General features: G+C 51.2%; 2 protein-coding genes across 3 annotated transcripts in view; one reads left to right on the top strand and one right to left on the bottom strand.

Annotated features, from left to right (window-relative positions):
* LOC139577725 (uncharacterized) overlaps positions 1-3,772 on the top strand; it is a 33,287-nt gene extending 29,515 nt beyond the window's left edge. The window contains exons 4-5 of one of the 2 annotated variants that reach the window (XM_071404909.1): positions 2,558-2,754; positions 3,331-3,772. In XM_071404909.1, coding sequence (XP_071261010.1) covers positions 2,558-2,754; positions 3,331-3,727 — 594 coding nt within the window. In that variant the 3' untranslated portion in view covers positions 3,728-3,772. The remainder of the gene's footprint in view (positions 1-2,557; positions 2,755-3,330) is intronic. The other variant, XM_071404908.1, reaches the window with a different exon arrangement.
* The window catches only part of LOC139579781 (scavenger receptor cysteine-rich type 1 protein M130-like), a 524,366-nt gene that overhangs the window by 381,463 nt on the left and 124,300 nt on the right, over positions 1-18,603 (bottom strand). The window lies entirely within an intron of this gene.

The raw sequence follows: 18,603 nt of genomic DNA, 5'->3' as shown, positions 1-18,603 counted from the left end.
TGTGTTACTGAGCAACAATAAGGGGGTAGAATAGGGCTTGTGTGTTACTGAGCAACAACATGGGGGTAGAATAGGGCTTGTGTGTTACTGAGCAACAACATGGGGGTAGAATAGGGCTTGTGTGTTACTGAGCAACAACATGGAGGTAGAATAGGGCTTGTGTGGTACTGAGCAACAATATGGGGGTAGAATAGGGCTTGTGTGGTACTGAGCAAGAACATGGGGTTAGAGTAGGGCTTGTGTGTTACTGAGCAACAACATGGAGGTAGAATAGGGCTTGTGTGGTACTGAGCAACATAATGGGGGTAGAATAGGGCTTGTGTGTTACTGAGCAACAACATGGGGGTAGAATAGGGCTTGTGTGTTACTGAGCAACAACATGGAGGTAGAATAGGGCTTGTGTGGTACTGAGCAACAATATGGGGGTAGAATAGGGCTTGTGTGTTACTGAGCAACAACATGGGGGTAGAATAGGGCTTGTGTGTTACTGAGCAACAATATGGGGTTACTGAGCAACAACATGGAGGTAGAATAGGGCTTGTGTGTTACTGAGCAACAATATGGGGGTAGAATAGGGCTTGTGTGTTACTGAGCAACAACATGGGGGTAGAATAGGGCGTGTGTGTTACTGAGCAACAACATGGGGGTAGAATAGGGCTTGTGTGTTACTGAGCAACAACATGGAGGTAGAATAGGGCTTGTGTGGTACTGAGCAACAGCATGGGGGTAGAATAGGGCTTGTGTGTTACTGAGCAACAACATGGAGGTAGAATAGGGCTTGTGTGGTACTGAGCAACATCATGGGGGTAGAATAGGGCTTGTGTGTTACTGAGCAACAACATGGGGGTAGAATAGGGCTTGTGTGTTACTGAGCAACAACATGGAGGTAGAATAGGGCTTGTGTGGTACTGAGCAACAATATGGGGGTAGAATAGTGCTTGTGTGTTACTGAGCAACAACATGGGGGTAGAATAGGGCTTGTGTTACTGAGCAACAATATGGGGTTACTGAGCAACAACATGGAGGTAGAATAGGGCTTGTGTGTTACTGAGCAACAATATGGGGGTAGAATAGGGCTTGTGTGTTACTGAGCAACAACATGGGGGTAGAATAGGGCTTGTGTGTTACTGAGCAACAACATGGGGGTAGAATAGGGCTTGTGTGTTACTGAGCAACAACATGGAGGTAGAATAGGGCTTGTGTGGTACTGAGCAACAACATGGGGGTAGAATAGGGCTTGTGTGTTACTGAGCAACAATCATGGGGTAGAATAGGGCTTGTGTGTTACTGAGCAACAATAAGGGTGTAGAATAGGGCTTGTGTGTTACTGAGCAACAACATGGGGGTAGAATAGGGCTTGTGTGTTACTGAGCAACAACATGGGGGTAGAATAGGGCTTGTGTGGTACTGAGCAACAACATGGGGGTAGAATAGGGCTTGTGTGTTACTGAGCAACAACATGGGGGTAGAATAGGGCTTGTGTGTTACTGAGCAACAACATGGGGGTAGAATAGGGCTTGTGTGTTACTGAGCAACAACATGGGGGTAGAATAGGGCTTGTGTGTTACTGAGCAACAACATGGGGGTAGAATAGGGCTTGTGTGTTACTGAGCAACAACATGGGGGTAGAATAGGGCTTGTGTGTTACTGAGCAACAATATGGGTGTAGAATAGGGCTTGTGTGTTACTGAGCAACAACATGGGGGTAGAATAGGGCTTGTGTGTTACTGAGCAACAACATGGGGGTAGAATAGGGCTTGTGTGTTACTGAGCAACAACATGGGGGTAGAATAGGGCTTGTGTGTTACTGAGCAACAACATGGGGGTAGAATAGGGCTTGTGTGTTACTGAGCAACAACATGGGGGTAGAATAGGGCTTGTGTGTTACTGAGCAACAACATGGGGGTAGAATAGGGCTTGTGTGTTTTACTGAGCAACAACATGGAGGTAGAATAGGGCTTGTGTGTTACTGAGCAACAACATGGAGGTAGAATAGGACTTGTGTGTTACTGAGCAACAACATGGGGGTAGAATAGGGCTTGTGTGTTACTGAGCAACAATATGGACTGTTAATCAGAGGGTCTGCTGCGTCTCTATTGATTCATGATGGAGTTATAGATGTTATAGGTGGTGTGTGAAACTAACCTTGGTTTATCTCTCCTCCTCCCTCTCACCCTCCTCCTCCTCCCTCTCACCCTCCTCCTCCTCGCTCTCACCCTCCTCCTCCTCGCTCTCACCCTCCTCCTCCTCGCTCTCACCCTCCTCCTCCTCCCTCTCACCCTCCTCCTCCTCCCTCTCACCCTCCTCCTCCTCCCTCTCACCCTCCTCCTCCTCCCTCTCACCCTCCTCCTCCTCGCTCTCACCCTCCTCCTCGCTCTCACCCTCCTCCTTCTCCCTCTCACCCTCCTCCTCCTCGCTCTCACCCTCCTCCTCCTCGCTCTCACCCTCCTCCTCCTCGCTCTCACCCTCCTCCTCCTCGCTCTCCTCCTCGCTCTCACCCTCCTCCTCCTCCTCGCTCTCCCTCTCCTCTCCATTTTCTTCCCATCCCTTCCAACAGAATGAGGACAGCCCCAGTCCAAAGCGTCAGAGACTATCTGGCCAATCAGTGCTGGATCTCTCCACGGTGGCCCTACCCTCCAACCCCTCTCCGCCAATGAGGCCGTGGGAGCTGCCCCACAGTCGCAGACCTCCCCCTAACCCCCACCCCCACTACCACCAGGAGCGCTGCCATACACCTGTCAGACACAGACACAGGTAAGACTGTTACCGCACCTGCTACTGTGCTTTTTAGCTTGGTTACTTTGTTCGTTTGTTAGTCAGTTTGCTAGTTAGTCAGTTAGCTAGTCAGTCAGTTAGCTAGTTAGTTAGTCAGTTAGCTAGTTAGTTAGTTAGTCAGTCAGTTAGCCGGCCGGTCAGTCAGTTAGCCGGCCGGTCAGTCAGTTAGCCGGCCGGCCAGTCAGTTAGCCGGCCGGCCAGTCAGTTAGCCGGCCGGCCAGTCAGTTAGCCGGCCGGCCAGTCAGTTAGCCGGCCGGCCAGTCAGTTAGCCGGCCGGCCAGTCAGTTAGCCGGCCAGTCAGTTAGCCGGCCAGTCAGTTAGCCGGCCGGCCGGCCAGTTAGCCGGCCAGTCAGTTAGCCGGCCGGCCGGCCAGTCAGTTAGCCGGCCGGCCAGTGAGTCAGTTTGGAATGCTGAGCTCTGTTTGCTCAGTAGTCAATATTGACCAGTAAGAGCTAACGATGATGATGATTGTAACTATGGTGATGACATATTGTGTTGATGGATAATACTTATCAGAATGATGAAGACTTAACTCTCCCCCCTCCTTTCCTCCAGTCCTCCAGCGCGTCGCCAGCGTGGCCGTCTGTCCCGTACCCCCCGTCACCACCCCCCTCCTCCTCCTCCCCACCACCCCTCCCCTCCTCCCCCCTCCATCCGACTGGACCCCCAGGACCAAAGCTACCGCCACCACTACCCTCACCCCCACCAGAGCTACCCTCACCCCCCTCCTCCCCCCTACGGCCAGCCCCCAGCCCCTGCCGGAGGGGGCGTGGAGGAACCTCGAGCATTCCACCCCCCCGCCCTGTCTCCACGGTTACTGCACCCTGCTGTCCATCATTCTCATCAAGCGGCTCACCACCACACACAGCAGCAAGGAACCATGGTCATGGACCTACATGAACAGGTTAGACTGGGAGAGAGAGGGAGGAGGGGACCTATATTAACAGGTTAGACTGGGAGAGAGAGGGAGGAGGGGACCTATATTAACAGGTTAGACTGGGAGAGGGAGGAGGGGACCTATATTAACAGGTTAGACTGGGAGAGAGAGAGGAGGGGACCTATATTAACAGCTTAGACTGGGGGAGAGAGAGAGAGAGAGGAGGGGACCTATATTAACAGGTTAGACTGGGAGAGAGAGAGAGGGAGGAGGGGACCTATATTAACAGGTTAGACTGGGAGAGAGAGAGAGGAGGGGACCTATATTAACAGGTTAGACTGGGAGAGAGAGGGAGGAGGGGACCTATATTAACAGGTTAGACTGGGAGAGAGAGGGGGGAGGGGACCTATATTAACAGGTTAGACTGGGAGAGAGAGGGAGGAGGGGACCTATATTAACAGGTTAGACTGGGAGAGAGAGGGGGGAGGGGACCTATATTAACAGGTTAGACTGGGAGATAGAGGGAGGGAGGGAGGAGGGGACCTATATTAACAGGTTAGACTGGGAGAGAGAGGGAGGGAGGAGGGGACCTATATTAACAGGTTAGACTGGGAGAGAGAGGGGGGAGGGGACCTATATTAACAGGTTAGACTGGGAGAGAGAGGGAGGAGGGGACCTATATTAACAGGTTAGACTGGGAGAGAGAGGGAGGAGGGGACCTATATTAACAGGTTAGACTGGGAGAGAGAGGAGGGACCTATATTAACAGGTTAGACTGGGAGAGAGAGGGAGGAGGGGACCTATATTAACAGGTTAGACTGGGAGAGAGAGAGAGGAGGGGACCTATATTAACAGGTTAGACTGGGAGAGAGAGAGAGGAGGGGACCTATATTAACAGGTTAGACTGGGAGAGGGAGGAGGGGACCTATATTAACAGGTTAGACTGGGAGAGAGAGAGAGGAGGGGACCTATATTAACAGGTTAGACTGGGAGAGGGAGGAGGGGACCTATATTAACAGGTTAGACTGGGAGAGAGAGGAGGGGACCTATATTAACAGGTTAGACTGGGAGAGAGAGGAGGGGACCTATATTAACAGGTTAGACTGGGAGAGAGAGGAGGGGACCTACATGAACAGGTTAGACTGGGAGAGAGGAGGGGACCTATATGAACAGGTTAGACTGGGAGAGGGAGGAGGGGACCTATATTAACAGGTTAGACTGGGAGAGGGAGGAGGGGACCTATATTAACAGGTTAGACTGGGAGAGAGAGGAGGGGACCTATATTAACAGGTTAGACTGGGAGAGAGAGGGAGGAGGGGACCTATATTAACAGGTTAGACTGGGAGAGAGAGGAGGGGACCTATATTAACAGGTTAGACTGGGAGAGAGAGGGAGGAGGGGACCTATATTAACAGGTTAGACTGGGAGAGAGAGGGAGGAGGGGACCTATATTAACAGGTTAGACTGGGAGAGAGAGGGAGGAGGGGACCTATATTAACAGGTTAGACTGGGAGAGAGAGGGAGGAGGGGACCTATATTAACAGGTTAGACTGGGAGAGAGAGGGGACCTATATTAACAGGTTAGACTGGGAGAGAGAGAGGAGGGGACCTATATTAACAGGTTAGACTGGGAGAGAGAGGGGACCTATATTAACAGGTTAGACTGGGAGAGAGAGAGGAGGGGACCTATATTAACAGCTTAGACTGGGGGAGAGAGAGAGAGAGAGAGGAGGGGACCTATATTAACAGGTTAGACTGGGAGAGAGAGGGAGGAGGGGACCTATATTAACAGGTTAGACTGGGAGAGAGAGAGGAGGGGACCTATATTAACAGGTTAGACTGGGAGAGAGAGGGAGGAGGGGACCTATATTAACAGGTTAGACTGGGAGAGAGAGGGGGGAGGGGACCTATATTAACAGGTTAGACTGGGAGAGAGAGGGGGGAGGGGACCTATATTAACAGGTTAGACTGGGAGAGAGAGGGAGGGAGGGGACCTATATTAACAGGTTAGACTGGGAGAGAGAGGGAGGGAGGAGGGGACCTATATTAACAGGTTAGACTGGGAGAGAGAGGGGGGAGGGGACCTATATTAACAGGTTAGACTGGGAGAGAGAGGGAGGAGGGGACCTATATTAACAGGTTAGACTGGGAGAGAGAGGGAGGGAGGGAGGGAGGAGGGGACCTATATTAACAGGTTAGACTGGGAGAGAGAGGGAGGGAGGAGGGGACCTATATTAACAGGTTAGACTGGGAGAGAGAGGGGGGAGGGGACCTATATTAACAGGTTAGACTGGGAGAGAGAGGAGGGGACCTATATTAACAGGTTAGACTGGGAGAGAGAGAGAGGGAGGGAGGAGGGGACCTATATTAACAGGTTAGACTGGGAGAGAGAGGGGGGAGGGGACCTATATTAACAGGTTAGACTGGGAGAGGGAGGAGGGGACCTATATTAACAGGTTAGACTGGGAGAGGGAGGAGGGGACCTATATTAACAGGTTAGACTGGGAGAGAGAGGGAGGGGGGGACCTATATTAACAGGTTAGACTGGGAGAGAGGGAGGAGGGGACCTATATTAACAGGTTAGACTGGGAGAGAGAGGGAGGAGGGGACCTATATTAACAGGTTAGACTGGGAGAGAGAGGGAGGAGGGGACCTATATTAACAGGTTAGACTGGGAGAGAGAGGGAGGAGGGGACCTATATTAACAGGTTAGACTGGGAGAGAGAGGGAGGAGGGGACCTATATTAACAGGTTAGACTGGGAGAGAGAGGGAGGAGGGGACCTATATTAACAGGTTAGACTGGGAGAGAGAGGGAGGAGGGGACCTATATTAACAGGTTAGACTGGGAGAGAGAGGGAGGAGGGGACCTATATTAACAGGTTAGACTGGGAGAGAGAGGGAGGAGGGGACCTATATTAACAGGTTAGACTGGGAGAGAGAGGGAGGAGGGGACCTATATTAACAGGTTAGACTGGGAGAGAGAGGGAGGAGGGGACCTATATTAACAGGTTAGACTGGGAGAGAGAGGGAGGAGGGGACCTATATTAACAGGTTAGACTGGGAGAGAGAGGGAGGAGGGGACCTATATTAACAGGTTAGACTGGGAGAGAGAGGGAGGAGGGGACCTATATTAACAGGTTAGACTGGGAGAGAGAGGGAGGAGGGGACCTATATTAACAGGTTAGACTGGGAGAGAGAGGGAGGAGGGGACCTATATTAACAGGTTAGACTGGGAGAGAGAGGGAGGAGGGGACCTATATTAACAGGTTAGACTGGGAGAGAGAGGAGGGGACCTATATTAACAGGTTAGACTGGGAGAGGGAGGAGGGGACCTATATTAACAGGTTAGACTGGGAGAGAGAGGAGGGGACCTATATTAACAGGTTAGACTGGGAGAGAGAGGAGGGGACCTACATGAACAGGTTAGACTGGGAGAGAGGAGGGAGGAGGGGACCTATATTAACAGGTTAGACTGGGAGAGAGAGGGAGGAGGGGACCTATATTAACAGGTTAGACTGGGAGAGAGAGGGGACCTATATTAACAGGTTAGACTGGGAGAGAGAGGGAGGAGGGGACCTATATTAACAGGTTAGACTGGGAGAGAGAGAGGAGGGGACCTATATTAACAGCTTAGACTGGGGGAGAGAGAGAGAGAGAGGAGGGGACCTATATTAACAGGTTAGACTGGGAGAGAGAGGGAGGAGGGGACCTATATTAACAGGTTAGACTGGGAGAGAGAGAGGAGGGGACCTATATTAACAGGTTAGACTGGGAGAGAGAGAGAGAGAGAGAGGAGGGGACCTATATTAACAGGTTAGACTGGGAGAGAGAGGGAGGAGGGGACCTATATTAACAGGTTAGACTGGGAGAGAGAGAGGAGGGGACCTATATTAACAGCTTAGACTGGGGGAGAGAGAGAGAGAGAGAGGAGGGGACCTATATTAACAGGTTAGACTGGGAGAGAGAGGGAGGAGGGGACCTATATTAACAGGTTAGACTGGGAGAGAGAGAGGAGGGGACCTATATTAACAGGTGAGACTGGGAGAGAGAGGGAGGAGGGGACCTATATTAACAGGTTAGACTGGGAGAGAGAGGGGGGAGGGGACCTATATTAACAGGTTAGACTGGGAGAGAGAGGGGGGAGGGGACCTATATTAACAGGTTAGACTGGGAGAGAGAGGGAGGGAGGGAGGAGGGGACCTATATTAACAGGTTAGACTGGGAGAGAGAGGGAGGGAGGAGGGGACCTATATTAACAGGTTAGACTGGGAGAGAGAGGGGGGAGGGGACCTATATTAACAGGTTAGACTGGGAGAGAGAGGGAGGAGGGGACCTATATTAACAGGTTAGACTGGGAGAGAGAGGGAGGAGGGGACCTATATTAACAGGTTAGACTGGGAGAGAGAGGAGGGGACCTATATTAACAGGTTAGACTGGGAGAGAGAGGGAGGAGGGGACCTATATTAACAGGTTAGACTGGGAGAGAGAGAGAGGAGGGGACCTATATTAACAGGTTAGACTGGGAGAGAGAGAGAGGAGGGGACCTATATTAACAGGTTAGACTGGGAGAGGGAGGAGGGGACCTATATTAACAGGTTAGACTGGGAGAGAGAGAGAGGAGGGGACCTATATTAACAGGTTAGACTGGGAGAGGGAGGAGGGGACCTATATTAACAGGTTAGACTGGGAGAGAGAGGAGGGGACCTACATGAACAGGTTAGACTGGGAGAGAGGAGGGGACCTATATTAACAGGTTAGACTGGGAGAGGGAGGAGGGGACCTATATTAACAGGTTAGACTGGGAGAGGGAGGAGGGGACCTATATTAACAGGTTAGACTGGGAGAGAGAGGAGGGGACCTATATTAACAGGTTAGACTGGGAGAGAGAGGGAGGAGGGGACCTATATTAACAGGTTAGACTGGGAGAGAGAGGAGGGGACCTATATTAACAGGTTAGACTGGGAGAGAGAGGGAGGAGGGGACCTATATTAACAGGTTAGACTGGGAGAGAGAGGGAGGAGGGGACCTATATTAACAGGTTAGACTGGGAGAGAGAGGGGACCTATATTAACAGGTTAGACTGGGAGAGAGAGAGGAGGGGACCTATATTAACAGCTTAGACTGGGGGAGAGAGAGAGAGGAGGGGACCTATATTAACAGGTTAGACTGGGAGAGAGAGGGAGGAGGGGACCTATATTAACAGGTTAGACTGGGAGAGAGAGAGGAGGGGACCTATATTAACAGGTTAGACTGGGAGAGAGAGGGAGGAGGGGACCTATATTAACAGGTTAGACTGGGAGAGAGAGGGGGGAGGGGACCTATATTAACAGGTTAGACTGGGAGAGAGAGGGGGGAGGGGACCTATATTAACAGGTTAGACTGGGAGAGAGAGGGAGGGAGGGGACCTATATTAACAGGTTAGACTGGGAGAGAGAGGGAGGGAGGAGGGGACCTATATTAACAGGTTAGACTGGGAGAGAGAGGGGGGAGGGGACCTATATTAACAGGTTAGACTGGGAGAGAGAGGGAGGAGGGGACCTATATTAACAGGTTAGACTGGGAGAGAGAGGGAGGGAGGGAGGGAGGAGGGGACCTATATTAACAGGTTAGACTGGGAGAGAGAGGGAGGGAGGAGGGGACCTATATTAACAGGTTAGACTGGGAGAGAGAGGGGGGAGGGGACCTATATTAACAGGTTAGACTGGGAGAGAGAGGAGGGGACCTATATTAACAGGTTAGACTGGGAGAGAGAGAGAGGGAGGGAGGAGGGGACCTATATTAACAGGTTAGACTGGGAGAGAGAGGGGGGAGGGGACCTATATTAACAGGTTAGACTGGGAGAGAGAGGGAGGAGGGGACCTATATTAACAGGTTAGACTGGGAGAGAGAGGGAGGGAGGGAGGGAGGAGGGGACCTATATTAACAGGTTAGACTGGGGGAGGGAGGAGGGGACCTATATTAACAGGTTAGACTGGGAGAGAGAGGGGGGAGGGGACCTATATTAACAGGTTAGACTGGGAGAGAGAGGGGGGAGGGGACCTATATTAACAGGTTAGACTGGGAGAGAGAGGAGGGGACCTATATTAACAGGTTAGACTGGGAGAGAGAGAGAGGGAGGGAGGAGGGGACCTATATTAACAGGTTAGACTGGGAGAGAGAGGGGGGAGGGGACCTATATTAACAGGTTAGACTGGGAGAGAGAGGGAGGAGGGGACCTATATTAACAGGTTAGACTGGGAGAGAGAGGGAGGGAGGGAGGGAGGAGGGGACCTATATTAACAGGTTAGACTGGGAGAGAGAGGGAGGAGGGGACCTATATTAACAGGTTAGACTGGGAGAGAGAGGGGGGAGGGGACCTATATTAACAGGTTAGACTGGGAGAGAGAGGGGGGAGGGGACCTATATTAACAGGTTAGACTGGGAGAGAGAGGGAGGGAGGGGACCTATATTAACAGGTTAGACTGGGAGAGAGAGGGAGGGAGGAGGGGACCTATATTAACAGGTTAGACTGGGAGAGAGAGGGAGGGAGGAGGGGACCTATATTAACAGGTTAGACTGGGAGAGAGAGGGGGGAGGGGACCTATATTAACAGGTTAGACTGGGAGAGAGAGGGAGGAGGGGACCTATATTAACAGGTTAGACTGGGAGAGAGAGGGAGGAGGGGACCTATATTAACAGGTTAGACTGGGAGAGAGAGGGAGGGAGGAGGGGACCTATATTAACAGGTTAGACTGGGAGAGAGAGGGGGGAAGGGACCTATATTAACAGGTTAGACTGGGAGAGAGAGGAGGGGACCTATATTAACAGGTTAGACTGGGAGAGAGAGAGAGGGAGGGAGGAGGGGACCTATATTAACAGGTTAGACTGGGAGAGAGAGGGGGGAGGGGACCTATATTAACAGGTTAGACTGGGAGAGAGAGGGAGGGAGGGAGGGAGGAGGGGACCTATATTAACAGGTTAGACTGGGAGAGAGAGGGAGGAGGGGACCTATATTAACAGGTTAGACTGGGAGAGAGAGGGGGGAGGGGACCTATATTAACAGGTTAGACTGGGAGAGAGAGGGGGGGACCTATATTAACAGGTTAGACTGGGAGAGGGAGGAGGGGACCTATATTAACAGGTTAGACTGGGAGAGAGAGGGAGGAGGGGACCTATATTAACAGGTTAGACTGGGAGAGGGAGGAGGGGACCTATATTAACAGGTTAGACTGGGAGAGAGAGAGGGGACCTATATTAACAGGTTAGACTGGGATAGAGAGGGAGGAGGGGACCTATATTAACAGGTTAGACTGGGAGAGAGAGGAGGGGACCTATATTAACAGGTTAGACTGGGAGAGGGAGGAGGGGACCTATATTAACAGGTTAGACTGGGAGAGAGAGAGGGGACCTATATTAACAGGTTAGACTGGGAGAGAGGAGGGGACCTATATTAACAGGTTAGACTGGGAGAGAGAGGGGACCTATATTAACAGGTTAGACTGGGAGAGGGAGGAGGGGACCTATATTAACAGGTTAGACTGGGAGAGAGAGGGGACCTATATTAACAGGTTAGACTGGGAGAGAGAGGGGACCTATATTAACAGGTTAGACTGGGAGAGAGAGGAGGGGACCTATATTAACAGGTTAGACTGGGAGAGAGAGGAGGGGACCTATATTAACAGGTTAGACTGGGAGAGAGAGAGGAGGGGACCTATATTAACAGCTTAGACTGGGGGAGAGAGAGAGAGAGAGGAGGGGACCTATATTAACAGGTTAGACTGGGAGAGAGAGAGGAGGGGACCTATATTAACAGGTTAGACTGGGAGAGAGAGAGAGAGAGAGAGAGAGGAGGGGACCTATATTAACAGGTTAGACTGGGAGAGAGAGGGAGGAGGGGACCTATATTAACAGGTTAGACTGGGAGAGAGAGAGGAGGGGACCTATATTAACAGGTTAGACTGGGAGAGAGAGGGAGGAGGGGACCTATATTAACAGGTTAGACTGGGAGAGAGAGGGGGGAGGGGACCTATATTAACAGGTTAGACTGGGAGAGAGAGGGGGGAGGGGACCTATATTAACAGGTTAGACTGGGAGAGAGAGGGAGGGAGGGAGGAGGGGACCTATATTAACAGGTTAGACTGGGAGAGAGAGGGAGGGAGGAGGGGACCTATATTAACAGGTTAGACTGGGAGAGAGAGGGGGGAGGGGACCTATAAACAGGTTAGACTGGGAGAGAGAGGGAGGAGGGGACCTATATTAACAGGTTAGACTGGGAGAGAGAGGGAGGAGGGGACCTATATTAACAGGTTAGACTGGGAGAGAGAGGAGGGGGGACCTATATGAACAGGTTAGACTGGGAGAGAGAGGGAGGAGGGGACCTATATTAACAGGTTAGACTGGGAGAGAGAGAGAGGAGGGGACCTATATTAACAGGTTAGACTGGGAGAGAGAGAGAGGAGGGGACCTATATTAACAGGTTAGACTGGGAGAGGGAGGAGGGGACCTATATTAACAGGTTAGACTGGGAGAGAGAGAGAGGAGGGGACCTATATTAACAGGTTAGACTGGGAGAGGGAGGAGGGGACCTATATTAACAGGTTAGACTGGGAGAGAGAGGAGGGGACCTATATTAACAGGTTAGACTGGGAGAGAGAGGAGGGGACCTATATTAACAGGTTAGACTGGGAGAGAGAGGAGGGGACCTACATGAACAGGTTAGACTGGGAGAGAGGAGGGGACCTATATTAACAGGTTAGACTGGGAGAGGGAGGAGGGGACCTATATTAACAGGTTAGACTGGGAGAGGGAGGAGGGGACCTATATTAACAGGTTAGACTGGGAGAGAGAGGAGGGGACCTATATTAACAGGTTAGACTGGGAGAGAGAGGGAGGAGGGGACCTATATTAACAGGTTAGACTGGGAGAGAGAGGAGGGGACCTATATTAACAGGTTAGACTGGGAGAGAGAGGGAGGAGGGGACCTATATTAACAGGTTAGACTGGGAGAGAGAGGGAGGAGGGGACCTATATTAACAGGTTAGACTGGGAGAGAGAGGGAGGAGGGGACCTATATTAACAGGTTAGACTGGGAGAGAGAGGGGACCTATATTAACAGGTTAGACTGGGAGAGAGAGAGGAGGGGACCTATATTAACAGCTTAGACTGGGGGAGAGAGAGAGAGGAGGGGACCTATATTAACAGGTTAGACTGGGAGAGAGAGGGGACCTATATTAACAGGTTAGACTGGGAGAGAGAGGAGGGGACCTATATTAACAGGTTAGACTGGGAGAGAGAGGAGGGGACCTATATTAACAGGTTAGACTGGGAGAGAGAGAGGAGGGGACCTATATTAACAGCTTAGACTGGGGGAGAGAGAGAGAGAGAGGAGGGGACCTATATTAACAGGTTAGACTGGGAGAGAGAGGGAGGAGGGGACCTATATTAACAGGTTAGACTGGGAGAGAGAGAGGAGGGGACCTATATTAACAGGTTAGACTGGGAGAGAGAGAGAGAGAGAGAGAGAGAGGAGGGGACCTATATTAACAGGTTAGACTGGGAGAGAGAGGGAGGAGGGGACCTATATTAACAGGTTAGACTGGGAGAGAGAGAGGAGGGGACCTATATTAACAGCTTAGACTGGGGGAGAGAGAGAGAGAGAGGAGGGGACCTATATTAACAGGTTAGACTGGGAGAGAGAGGGAGGAGGGGACCTATATTAACAGGTTAGACTGGGAGAGAGAGAGGAGGGGACCTATATTAACAGGTTAGACTGGGAGAGAGAGGGAGGAGGGGACCTATATTAACAGGTTAGACTGGGAGAGAGAGGGGGGAGGGGACCTATATTAACAGGTTAGACTGGGAGAGAGAGGGGGGAGGGGACCTATATTAACAGGTTAGACTGGGAGAGAGAGGGAGGGAGGGAGGAGGGGACCTATATTAACAGGTTAGACTGGGAGAGAGAGGGAGGGAGGAGGGGACCTATATTAACAGGTTAGACTGGGAGAGAGAGGGGGGAGGGGACCTATATTAACAGGTTAGACTGGGAGAGAGAGGGAGGGAGGAGGGGACCTATATTAACAGGTTAGACTGGGAGAGAGAGGGAGGAGGGGACCTATATTAACAGGTTAGACTGGGAGAGAGAGGAGGGGACCTATATTAACAGGTTAGACTGGGAGAGAGAGGGAGGAGGGGACCTATATTAACAGGTTAGACTGGGAGAGAGAGAGAGGAGGGGACCTATATTAACAGGTTAGACTGGGAGAGAGAGAGAGGAGGGGACCTATATTAACAGGTTAGACTGGGAGAGGGAGGAGGGGACCTATATTAACAGGTTAGACTGGGAGAGAGAGAGAGAGGAGGGGACCTATATTAACAGGTTAGACTGGGAGAGGGAGGAGGGGACCTATATTAACAGGTTAGACTGGGAGAGAGAGGAGGGGACCTATATTAACAGGTTAGACTGGGAGAGAGAGGAGGGGACCTATATTAACAGGTTAGACTGGGAGAGAGAGGAGGGGACCTACATGAACAGGTTAGACTGGGAGAGAGGAGGGGACCTATATTAACAGGTTAGACTGGGAGAGGGAGGAGGGGACCTATATTAACAGGTTAGACTGGGAGAGGGAGGAGGGGACCTATATTAACAGGTTAGACTGGGAGAGAGAGGAGGGGACCTATATTAACAGGTTAGACTGGGAGAGAGAGGGAGGAGGGGACCTATATTAACAGGTTAGACTGGGAGAGAGAGGAGGGGACCTATATTAACAGGTTAGACTGGGAGAGAGAGGGAGGAGGGGACCTATATTAACAGGTTAGACTGGGAGAGAGAGGGAGGAGGGGACCTATATTAACAGGTTAGACTGGGAGAGAGAGGGGACCTATATTAACAGGTTAGACTGGGAGAGAGAGAGGAGGGGACCTATATTAACAGCTTAGACTGGGGGAGAGAGAGAGAGGAGGGGACCTATATTAACAGGTTAGACTGGGAGAGAGAGGGAGGAGGGGACCTATATTAACAGGTTAGACTGGGAGAGAGAGAGGAGGGGACCTATATTAACAGGTTAGACTGGGAGAGAGAGGGAGGAGGGGACCTATATTAACAGGTTAGACTGGGAGAGAGAGGGGGGAGGGGACCTATATTAACAGGTTAGACTGGGAGAGAGAGGGGGGAGGGGACCTATATTAACAGGTTAGACTGGGAGAGAGAGGGAGGGAGGGGACCTATATTAACAGGTTAGACTGGGAGAGAGAGGGAGGGAGGAGGGGACCTATATTAACAGGTTAGACTGGGAGAGAGAGGGGGAGGGGACCTATATTAACAGGTTAGACTGGGAGAGAGAGGGAGGAGGGGACCTATATTAACAGGTTAGACTGGGAGAGAGAGGGAGGGAGGGAGGGAGGAGGGGACCTATATTAACAGGTTAGACTGGGAGAGAGAGGGAGGGAGGAGGGGACCTATATTAACAGGTTAGACTGGGAGAGAGAGGGGGGAGGGGACCTATATTAACAGGTTAGACTGGGGAGAGAGAGGGGACCTATATTAACAGGTTAGACTGGGAGAGAGAGAGAGGGAGGGAGGAGGGGACCTATATTAACAGGTTAGACTGGGAGAGAGAGGGGGGAGGGGACCTATATTAACAGGTTAGACTGGGAGAGAGAGGGAGGAGGGGACCTATATTAACAGGTTAGACTGGGAGAGAGAGGGAGGGAGGGAGGGAGGAGGGGACCTATATTAACAGGTTAGACTGGGGGAGGGAGGAGGGGACCTATATTAACAGGTTAGACTGGGAGAGAGAGGGGGGAGGGGACCTATATTAACAGGTTAGACTGGGAGAGAGAGGGGGGAGGGGACCTATATTAACAGGTTAGACTGGGAGAGAGAGGAGGGGACCTATATTAACAGGTTAGACTGGGGAGAGAGAGAGAGGGAGGGAGGAGGGGACCTATATTAACAGGTTAGACTGGGAGAGAGAGGGGGGAGGGGACCTATATTAACAGGTTAGACTGGGAGAGAGAGGGAGGAGGGGACCTATATTAACAGGTTAGACTGGGAGAGAGAGGGAGGGAGGGAGGGAGGAGGGGACCTATATTAACAGGTTAGACTGGGAGAGAGAGGGAGGAGGGGACCTATATTAACAGGTTAGACTGGGAGAGAGAGGGGGGAGGGGACCTATATTAACAGGTTAGACTGGGAGAGAGAGGGGGGAGGGGACCTATATTAACAGGTTAGACTGGGAGAGAGAGGGAGGGAGGGGACCTATATTAACAGGTTAGACTGGGAGAGAGAGGGAGGGAGGAGGGGACCTATATTAACAGGTTAGACTGGGAGAGAGAGGGAGGGAGGAGGGGACCTATATTAACAGGTTAGACTGGGAGAGAGAGGGGGGAGGGGACCTATATTAACAGGTTAGACTGGGAGAGAGAGGGAGGAGGGGACCTATATTAACAGGTTAGACTGGGAGAGAGAGGGAGGGAGGAGGGGACCTATATTAACAGGTTAGACTGGGAGAGAGAGGGAGGGAGGAGGGGACCTATATTAACAGGTTAGACTGGGAGAGAGAGGGGGGAGGGGACCTATATTAACAGGTTAGACTGGGAGAGAGAGGAGGGGACCTATATTAACAGGTTAGACTGGGAGAGAGAGAGAGGGAGGGAGGAGGGGACCTATATTAACAGGTTAGACTGGGAGAGAGAGGGGGGAGGGGACCTATATTAACAGGTTAGACTGGGAGGGAGGAGGGGACCTATATTAACAGGTTAGACTGGGAGAGAGAGGGAGGGAGGGAGGAGGGGACCTATATTAACAGGTTAGACTGGGAGAGAGAGGGAGGGAGGAGGGGACCTATATTAACAGGTTAGACTGGGAGAGAGAGGGGGGAGGGGACCTATATTAACAGGTTAGACTGGGAGAGAGAGGAGGGGACCTATATTAACAGGTTAGACTGGGAGAGAGAGAGAGAGGGAGGGAGGAGGGGACCTATATTAACAGGTTAGACTGGGAGAGAGAGGGAGGGAGGAGGGGAACTATATTAACAGGTTAGACTGGGAGAGAGAGGGGGGAGGGGACCTATATTAACAGGTTAGACTGGGAGAGAGAGGAGGGGACCTATATTAACAGGTTAGACTGGGAGAGAGAGGGAGGGAGGAGGGGACCTATATTAACAGGTTAGACTGGGAGAGAGAGGGGGGGACCTATATTAACAGGTTAGACTGGGAGAGAGAGGGAGGAGGGGACCTATATTAACAGGTTAGACTGGGGGAGAGAGAGGGGACCTATATTAACAGGTTAGACTGGGAGAGAGAGGAGGGGACCTATATTAACAGGTTAGACTGGGAGAGAGAGGAGGGGACCTATATTAACAGGTTAGACTGGGAGAGGGAGGAGGGGACCTATATTAACAGGTTAGACTGGGAGAGAGAGGGAGGAGGGGACCTATATTAACAGGTTAGACTGGGAGAGGGAGGAGGGGACCTATATTAACAGGTTAGACTGGGAGAGAGAGAGGGGACCTATATTAACAGGTTAGACTGGGAGAGAGAGGGAGGAGGGGACCTATATTAACAGGTTAGACTGGGAGAGAGAGGAGGGGACCTATATTAACAGGTTAGACTGGGAGAGGGAGGAGGGGACCTATATTAACAGGTTAGACTGGGAGAGAGAGAGGGGACCTATATTAACAGGTTAGACTGGGAGAGAGGAGGGGACCTATATTAACAGGTTAGACTGGGAGAGAGAGGGGACCTATATTAACAGGTTAGACTGGGAGAGGGAGGAGGGGACCTATATTAACAGGTTAGACTGGGAGAGAGAGGGGACCTATATTAACAGGTTAGACTGGGAGAGAGAGGGGACCTATATTAACAGGTTAGACTGGGAGAGAGAGGAGGGGACCTATATTAACAGGTTAGACTGGGAGAGAGAGGAGGGGACCTATATTAACAGGTTAGACTGGGAGAGGGAGGAGGGGACCTATATTAACAGGTTAGACTGGGAGAGAGAGGAGGGGACCTATATTAACAGGTTAGACTGGGAGAGAGAGGGAGGAGGGGACCTATATTAACAGGTTAGACTGGGAGAGAGAGGAGGGGACCTATATTAACAGGTTAGACTGGGGGAGAGAGGAGGGGACCTATATTAACAGGTTAGACTGGGAGAGAGAGAGGGGACCTATATTAACAGGTTAGACTGGGAGAGAGAGGAGGGGACCTATATTAACAGGTTAGACTGGGGGAGAGAGGAGGGGACCTATATTAACAGGTTAGACTGGGGGAGAGAGAGGGGACCTATATTAACAGGTTAGACTGGGAGAGAGAGGAGGGGACCTATATTAACAGGTTAGACTGGGAGAGAGAGGAGGGGACCTATATTAACAGGTTAGACTGGGAGAGAGAGGGAGGAGGGGACCTATATTAACAGGTTAGACTGGGAGAGGGAGGAGGGGACCTATATTAACAGGTTAGACTGGGAGAGAGAGGAGGGGACCTATATTAACAGGTTAGACTGGGAGAGAGAGAGGAGGGGACCTATATTAACAGGTTAGACTGGGAGAGAGAGGGAGGAGGGGACCTATATTAACAGGTTAGACTGGGAGAGAGAGGGAGGAGGGGACCTATATTAACAGGTTAGACTGGGAGAGAGAGGGAGGAGGGGTGTAATATAAAATGCTAACCTCTCTGGTTACTGTAATGGTGAGAGGTTAGCATGTCTTGAGGGGGGTTATGATATATAATGCTAATCTCCCTGGTTATTGTAATGCTGAGAGGTTAGCATGTCTTGGGGGGGTTATGATATATAATGCTAACCTCTCTGGTTATTGTAATGGTCAGAGGTCTCATAGGATGGCGCACAATTAGCCCAGCATCGTCCGGTGTAGGCCGTCATTGTGAATAAGAATTTGTTCTTAACTGACTTTCCTAGTTAAATAAAGGTTAAATAAAAACAATAAAAAATATATATATTAACTCCCTCTCT

The sequence above is a fragment of the Salvelinus alpinus genome, chromosome 6 (genome assembly GCF_045679555.1).
Source record: "Salvelinus alpinus chromosome 6, SLU_Salpinus.1, whole genome shotgun sequence".
In the NCBI taxonomy this organism is placed as follows: Eukaryota; Metazoa; Chordata; class Actinopteri; order Salmoniformes; family Salmonidae; genus Salvelinus; species Salvelinus alpinus.
Note: the sequence above shows the minus strand (reverse complement) of the source record. Positions and strands in the feature narration are given on the sequence as shown.